The sequence below is a fragment of the Manis javanica genome, chromosome 9 (assembly GCF_040802235.1).
Source record: "Manis javanica isolate MJ-LG chromosome 9, MJ_LKY, whole genome shotgun sequence".
NCBI lineage: Eukaryota > Metazoa > Chordata > Mammalia > Pholidota > Manidae > Manis > Manis javanica.
In genome coordinates, this window is record NC_133164.1 from 26,980,001 (window position 1) to 26,987,951 (window position 7,951).

The 7,951-nt window shown below is 49.2% G+C and overlaps 1 protein-coding gene across 2 annotated transcripts; it reads left to right on the forward strand.

Annotated features, from left to right (window-relative positions):
* Positions 1-1,493: 1,493 nt before the first annotated feature.
* POU4F1 (POU class 4 homeobox 1) lies at positions 1,494-7,418 on the forward strand. 2 transcript variants are annotated; one of them, XR_012121041.1, is made up of 2 exons: positions 1,494-5,214; positions 5,692-7,418. XR_012121041.1 is itself a non-coding variant. In XM_037010258.2 (2 exons), the coding sequence occupies exons 1-2, from the start codon at positions 2,547-2,549 to the stop codon at positions 4,430-4,432; spliced, it is 1,260 nt and encodes a 419-aa protein (XP_036866153.1). In that variant the 5' UTR covers positions 1,494-2,546; the 3' UTR covers positions 4,433-7,418. The 2 variants fall into 2 exon arrangements, 1 of the variants encoding a protein (XP_036866153.1); XM_037010258.2 differs by having other exon boundaries at positions 1,494-2,669; positions 3,296-7,418.
* Positions 7,419-7,951: the final 533 nt, after the last annotated feature.

Below are 7,951 nucleotides of genomic sequence, written 5' to 3' on the forward strand. Positions count from 1 at the left end.
ATTTCTAGCCCAGAAAAAGCTAGAAATTCTGGGTAGAGTTCTGGACCCCTGGCAGGGACTACGGTTGCCCAAAGAGAAGTGAACTAGAAGAGGCATTTCAAAGGTAGGTGAACTCCTGACCTCAGGGGGATGTCTCTCCCTTGGGGTTACTGGTACTCTCCCCCTGTCAGAGGGTAAACGAAGACGAACTTAGGTACGAAGGGGCTCACCTCTCTTCTCTTGGGGTCTACCTTGCCCTAAACCTATGCTATTTGAGTTTCTGTCTCCCCTGCACCCTCGGGGTCCCTAAAGGCCAGCAATTCCCTGGAGGGCAGGAAGGATCCAGGCGTTCTCCCTTTGAGGGATCCTTCCTCTCCCCTCCCCCAGGGAGAGCTTAGGGAACCAGCGCTACGGGAGACAGGAAGGATGAGGTTAAGCGTGGACACTCGGTGCTACCACTACCGTTAAGAATCACTCGCTCCCTCCAGCGATGTCCTGCTCAACGTCCAATCCCCGTAGAGATAAAATTGCATTTAGCACTCCCACAGGACCATGTAATGGCTGGAAACGCGGCTCCTTCTCGCACCAGCAAGTGAACATCTTTCTTACTCCTCTCTCTGGCTGTAAGGTGTGTGTTGCGGGGCGGGGGAGAGTAGTTAAAGGGAAAAGAAAAGAAAGAAAAGCCATGACGCCTGTGGGTTCTTCCTGGAATCTGAGTAGTAAGTGGGTTGATTTAATGTTAAATATGCACGCGTTTATCCAAAGAAAGGATTCATGAACTCACATGTAGGTTTATAGAAATGCTCTTTGGTGGAAATATAGACCTCCTTGGTGTGGGAGGGACAAGAAAGATTATTTATCTGATCTCTGCCTTCCATAGGCAGCCCTTTGCTGCTCTCCAGCTCTCTAGACGCAGATGTGATAACATCTGGGCTATCATTATCACCCCGGGCAAGCGCTAAGTCCCCGGGGGCTCAGGTACCTGAACTCTGGTACCCCAGGGAGGCTCTTGATCTGCCTGCCACATAAGGGCCATGTAACAAGTTGGCTAATTGATTTATTATTATTATTAGGGTTTCATTTCTAAATAAATAAGTAAATAAATAGGGATCAGAACTTGGACCCTGTTTTTTCAAACTGATTTGAATTAATATATTAATCACTCTTTTCTATAAACTGTTTTGATCTTCTCTTAGTGAAAAATATGTATGTGTGTATGTATATATATATATATAAGCAAGCAGAGTTAAGAGGCAAACAAGCTGAAACGATGGAAGGGAAAAGAAAGTTCTTTTTCCAACGTCTTACTTCCTTTCCTCTGAAGTGATTTCCTTTTCCTGGAGTTTCCAGCATAAAGAGTGAGTGAGTGAGTGAGTGAGTGAGTGAGTGAGTGAGTGAGTACGCTGAGGAAAGGAAAGGATCCCAACTACACCCTGTTAACTATTTTCCTTTTGATTACTAGAAGCCTCAGATCACCCGTAGCTCGTTTGAAACGCGGGTTTGTACACGGTTAAAGGAAACAAACAATAAGAGAAATGCACAATTCCATTTCAACGGCCGTTCCCGAGTAGAAAGCACACGCTCCTTGTGGCTCCTAAGTGGCTGTCACTGTCGGTGCCTGACACAGTTATATTCACAACAAAGTATGCGGAGGAAATTAAATTATATGGAAATCAATAGCGTCTGACTACTTCAAACAAATATCTGTCACCGCGATTATTCTCCAGGAACCTATTTATAAGCCTTGAAAAGAACAGGTTCTTGCAGCACCTTCTGCATTTCTGTGTTGTTATTTATACTGTATACAGAGGAATGAGCGGGCATAATTTAACATATAAATGCCTCGCTGTATACATTATATAACAGCTTGTTAGACATCTCGTAGAGGAGGTGTGCCCAAGTAACGCGCATATAATCAGGGCTTGGGCTAGGGGTGACGGGCAGGGAGGGAAACTACCGAGGGGCTTGGGAGCGTGACTTTCTCCACCTAAAAGGTGCCCTACCCTCAGACAATAGCTTAGCCCTTTTGATCTTTACAGACCCACGGTAGGAAAGGTGAGGCGTGCAGTGCGCATGCTCGGGTAGCTACAGGTGCATCACCTGCGCTGTCCTTGCTAGTGGTCACTATAAGAGCCGCTCCCACGCGCCGGTGGCAGCAGGGCGAGGGCGCGCGCGCGCGCAGACGAACGGCGCCGCAAAGGAGAGCGCGCGTCTGACAGACCGAGACAGCTGATGCCTGTCAGCGCGGTGGGGCCGCGAGATCTCGCGATAGCTACCGGACCGGCCGCGAGAAGTGGGGCTCAGGTGTAAGAGGAGTGCAATCCGCCGGCGTGTTGGGCTAGAGCTCTCGGAGAAGTGGGATCGGGAGGCCAGTGCACGGCGCTCTGCGCGGTCAAAGGGAGCGCCCGGCGGCAGCAACGGTAACAGGAGCAGCAGCAGCCCCGGCGCGGCCGCCGCCTCCGCGCCCGGCCGCGGCTGCAGCCTCCGAAGGGAGGCTGGGGAAGCCCGCGTGCGACTTTTCCGCGGACTTTCGGACTGTTTGTGGATTTACATGCCAAGCCATCAAGATGATGTCCATGAACAGCAAGCAGCCTCACTTTGCCATGCATCCCACCCTCCCTGAGCACAAGTACCCTTCGCTGCACTCCAGCTCCGAGGCCATCCGGCGGGCCTGCCTGCCCACGCCGCCGGTAAGCGCCCCGCGCTCTCCCGGTCCCGAGAGGCTGCATGTCGGGTGCTGGTGTTTGCACAGGTCCCGGTGCGGGGATTTGCGGGCAGGGGTTTTTAGAGGAATCCCGCTGCGAGGCACGTTCTGTACAGTGGCGCTTAAATTCGTGTTCCCGTCGGCTCTGCCTCTGTATCGGGCGCCTGTGAGCAGAGTGGGGAACAGTAGGACCGTGACTGTCGACTTCCCTCCACTTTCTCTGTTAATTTCATGCCTCGGAAAGGCTGTCTCGGTGCGTGTTCGGGTGCGTGACACGCGTCCCCAGCTGCGAGTTACATCTCCATTTCTTCTTTTCCCCTCCTTTTTCTTCTCCCTCGCCCGCTCCCGGAACGTGTTCCTGTTTCCCTCTCTCCTGCCTCTGCACCCCTCCCCACACTGCCGTCCCTTCTCATCTGTTTCCCCGTCTTGTCCCCAATGTGTCCCCCATTCTGTGTTTACCGGTCTCCACTAACCCCCACCCCCGTTGTTACTTTGGTTGCTTTGTGTTTGCCCTTTGCTTGTGCTTCCCGGCTTGTGTGTGTTTTGTTTTGTTTTGTGTTTGGCTTTTTTGGTTTTGTGGGTTTTCTTTGGTTTGGTTTGTGTCGCCTGCAGCTGCAGAGCAACCTCTTCGCCAGCCTAGACGAAACGTTGCTGGCGCGGGCCGAGGCGCTGGCGGCCGTGGACATCGCGGTGTCCCAGGGCAAGAGCCACCCGTTCAAGCCGGACGCCACGTATCACACGATGAACAGCGTGCCATGCACGTCCACGTCCACCGTGCCGCTGGCGCACCACCACCACCACCACCATCACCACCAGGCGCTGGAGCCCGGCGACCTGCTGGACCACATCTCGTCGCCCTCGCTCGCGCTCATGGCCGGCGCGGGCGGCGCGGGCGCGGCGGGCGGCGGCGGTGGTGCCCACGACGGTCCGGGGGGCGGTGGCGGCCCAGGGGGCGGCGGCGGCCCAGGCGGCGGCGGCCCCGGGGGCGGCGGCGGCGGCGGCCCAGGGGGCGGCGGCGGCCCGGGCGGTGGGCTGCTGGGCGGCTCGGCGCACCCGCATCCGCACATGCACGGCCTGGGCCACCTGTCGCACCCAGCGGCGGCAGCCGCCATGAACATGCCGTCGGGGCTGCCGCACCCCGGGCTGGTGGCGGCGGCTGCGCACCATGGTGCGGCGGCGGCGGCCGCAGCGGCAGCGGCTGGGCAGGTGGCGGCGGCGTCGGCGGCGGCGGCCGTGGTGGGCGCGGCGGGCCTGGCGTCCATCTGCGACTCGGACACGGACCCGCGCGAGCTGGAGGCGTTCGCGGAGCGTTTCAAGCAACGGCGCATCAAGCTGGGCGTGACGCAGGCCGACGTGGGCTCAGCGCTGGCCAACCTCAAGATCCCGGGCGTGGGCTCGCTCAGCCAGAGCACCATCTGCAGGTTCGAGTCGCTCACGCTCTCACACAACAACATGATCGCGCTCAAGCCCATCCTGCAGGCGTGGCTCGAGGAGGCCGAGGGTGCCCAGCGCGAGAAAATGAACAAGCCCGAGCTCTTCAACGGCGGCGAGAAGAAGCGCAAGCGGACTTCCATCGCAGCGCCCGAAAAGCGCTCCCTCGAGGCCTACTTCGCCGTACAACCCCGGCCCTCGTCCGAGAAGATCGCCGCCATCGCGGAGAAACTGGACCTCAAAAAGAATGTGGTGCGGGTGTGGTTTTGCAATCAGAGACAGAAGCAGAAGCGGATGAAATTCTCCGCCACTTACTGAGATGGGTGGGAGGTGCCGGGAGGGTCAGAGCGGGGAGCTGACTGGGCACTGCGGGGGCTTCCCCCGGGCCTGCATCCCCCCAGCCCCGGATTTGGAGTATCCGCTATCCTGCCTGCATTCGGGTCTTCCTTCCTCGCTCACTCTCCTCTGCCCCGTCCTTGCTCTTCCTGCCCTTTCCGTTCCTCTGCTTATGGGACTGGGGTGCTGGGTGTGGACCCAAGAGAGGAGGGAGGGAGGGAAGCGGGAGCAGTGGAGTGAGCGGGGACTGGGGGAAGGAAAGTGGAGATTAGAGGAAGGTTTTTTGAGAAGCAGGATGGTTCTGGGGGTTAGGGTGGGGGGAGACTTGGGAAATGTAGGGAAATGGGCTGTTTTTGACCAGAGACCCTTGTCAAAATCTCCTGGGGACCAAGGAACTATGTACAAAAACAAACCCACCAACCACCAAAAACTAGACAAATAAAGACGAACTAAAACAAAACAGAATAAAAAGAAAAAATGCTTTAGAAATTTAACTCCGGTAGCCGTATTCTGCAGCTTCATTTCCCCCTAAAGGAAGAGAAAAGAGAGCACCACTAGTATTACCATTGCCCAACACTACACACTCACAGGTACTGAGTCAAAAGCCGAAAACCAAACGAACCAGAAGGTGAAATTCTGGATAGCGAAGCTAGTTGTTCTAATTTAATTTTTCCCTCTGAGTCTCACCTCCACTCCATCCATGCTGTTTGATTTATTTTCTCAGTTCCAGTGAGACTCCGATGGCTGCTCTCCATTGCCAGAAAGTGAGTGGGGGTGCAGCTGAAAGGCGGGAGGAGGGGTGGCTGCCTGTTTAGGTGGGGGTCCAAGGTTTTTCCAGGGACCAGTCTGTACTACTGTGGCCTGGTCCCGGTTGGGTCCGGGTATTTAGGGAGAAAGGAGCACAGTCTTTGAGATGACTAAAAAGCAGAATTCAGGGGCTCCGAAATAAATATTTTATTCTAGGAAAACAAAATAATTTTAACAAAGTTTTTCTCTTTCCGTTTTTGCTCTTGTAACTAAGATCTAGAAAACAGACTGTTTCCAAATAAGCTTTTTTCCCCCTCACCCATAGAACTTGCTTGCCCTTTCACGTATTTTTCTATGTGGTTTATGTTAAACTACCTACTGAATTGGGTTTATTGTTTTTCCTTCTTAAAAATAGATTGATGGGGTGGGAGACACATAGGATAGATACTTTGTCCCATTTTCTCCACAGAACAAGACACATCTTGCTTTTCTAGGTCCCCTTTCCTTCTCTCGTGGAGAACATGAAATCATTGAAATACTGAGAAGTTTCTGCTTTCAGTTGGAGCAGGACTTGGCTGTGAGAATCAACTAAATCCCAGATGAGAGGAAGACAGGTTCAAAGCCCTCCATTTGTTTCAAGAGGGTCTGCATGTTAGGGGGGAAAACAGAACAACTGTGTTTCATTATTATTATTAGTCAAAAAAGTAATTTATTGCTGGGGATAAATGTTGGGTAGTAAGAACTTTAATTTGCACTATCAGTCTCCCAAATAGAAAATCATGTATAGTATTTCATAGTAATAATCAAGGTACTTTATGAACTGCTGATGAGTAAAAAATGAGACAGTTGAAGGTGGTGAGGTAAAATGCTTGCTTGGTGCACAAGATACTCTTGATCTCTTGTAGAGATGGTTTACTGCCATCGTTTAATAAAAAGAACTAAAACATTGGAAACGAAACTGAGAAAAGGAAAAAACCTGCCATTTGACAAGACTGAAATCATGCATGATCTGAAAGATGCAGAAAGAAACACAATTAGGTCTCACTCTGGTTAGGCATTATTTAATTATGTTGTATATCATTGTTTGCAGCGCAAACATTCTATGCATTTGAAACAGCACTAAACTGGGCTAGCTTTCTGATAGACCGTTTTGTGGATAGTGTGATTTCACAGTCTACTGCCTGTTTTCACCGAAAACACAACATTTTTGTCATATTCTTGTATTTAGAGGAAAAGTAAAAAAATTATTGTAAATATTTTATTTAATGCACACACACAGTGGTTACAATCTGCCAGTGTTAATCCTGAAATATCTCACGGATTGATCTACCTGTCCATGTATGTCTGCTGAGCTTTCTCCTTGGTTATGTCTTTGCTCTATTACCCCTCCTCACTTCTATCAGAACTATTCCTGTATGCCAAAATACAACAGGGGGATATGTCCCAGTACACTTACAAATAAAACATAACTGAAAGAAGAGCAGCTATATGATTTGGGTGCATTTTTGTGTTTATACTGGGCTAAGTCCTGGTAGAACCGGGAGTCTCAATTTAACCAAAAATACAGGGGAGGATGTTGAAAGGGGGATGAAATGAGGGGAAAAGGTGAGAAAGCTGTATTTTTCTGCTGAATCAGAATTGACTTTCAGATAACTCATGTGAAAAGCGGTGCTCTGAATAAAATGAATTCTGTATTAGCTGCCTGTGTTTATCAAAGTTTTTTTTTAACTGCAGAAATTCTTAAACCACAGCCCTCACTTTAGAGTGGTGGAAAATAATAAACCAGGCACCCCTAAAATATTTAAATACAGATTTAAGGACAGAGGCATTCTGAGGTTTGTGTATGTTGTTCTAACCGAAAAAATGTTGTAACTAAATGAATTTTCTTTGGAAGTCAACAAATATAAAAACCATCCACTGATCTGTCCAGCCACCCTGTCAAATGCCTCTGTTCATTTGGAACATTTAGTGTGCCACCTACTGCTCCAGAGGGACAAGAGATTCTTTGGTGACTTGGGACTAGATCAGATGCCAAATGTACAAAGTTTCTTAATAGCTGGGATTATATCGTCTGACGTCATACTAATTTACCCAAATCTTTCTTAATTTTACCGGCAAATCTGTGAAAGAAAACACTTGGTGTTCAGAAAAGAATAATACATTTAAAAAGCTGTGATTTTAAACAGTTGTTAATGTTTAAAGAAAAGCACTAGAGGTATTTTTAAAAATAGATCTCTTCCATCAAATTGATTTGTTGTTATTGACTTGAAATGTCATCAAAAGTTTTTAATAAAATGCATTTGTAAAAAAAAAAACCCACGTTATTTTATAGAAAAGTATGACCGATTTCCTTGTTAGAGAACCAGAAGTGAACAAACAAAAAGATTTACTAAGGCTGTTTTTTTTTTAAACCATCGCACATGGAAATGTTGAAGGTAAAAAAATTTTATATTATACAATGATGACAATGTATATAGTAAGAACTTAAGCATTTGTTTTGTATTAAGTAAAAAAAATCCTTACCAAATAAAAGACAATATTATGTTAATAAAACATCATGAAAGTGCATGCTTTGCACAGTTTCCTATTTTGTGTATTAGGAAACTGTGCAAAGCAAGAAATGCTTTGCTATCTGGTGAGTGAATCTATGACTGCAGAAAGGAATAATAAGCCTTTTCTGAGACAACTTCAACGAAACAAACAGATGTACTCCTGAAAGGAGTGCAAAGGCTTGCCACTCAGCAGTAGCCTTTC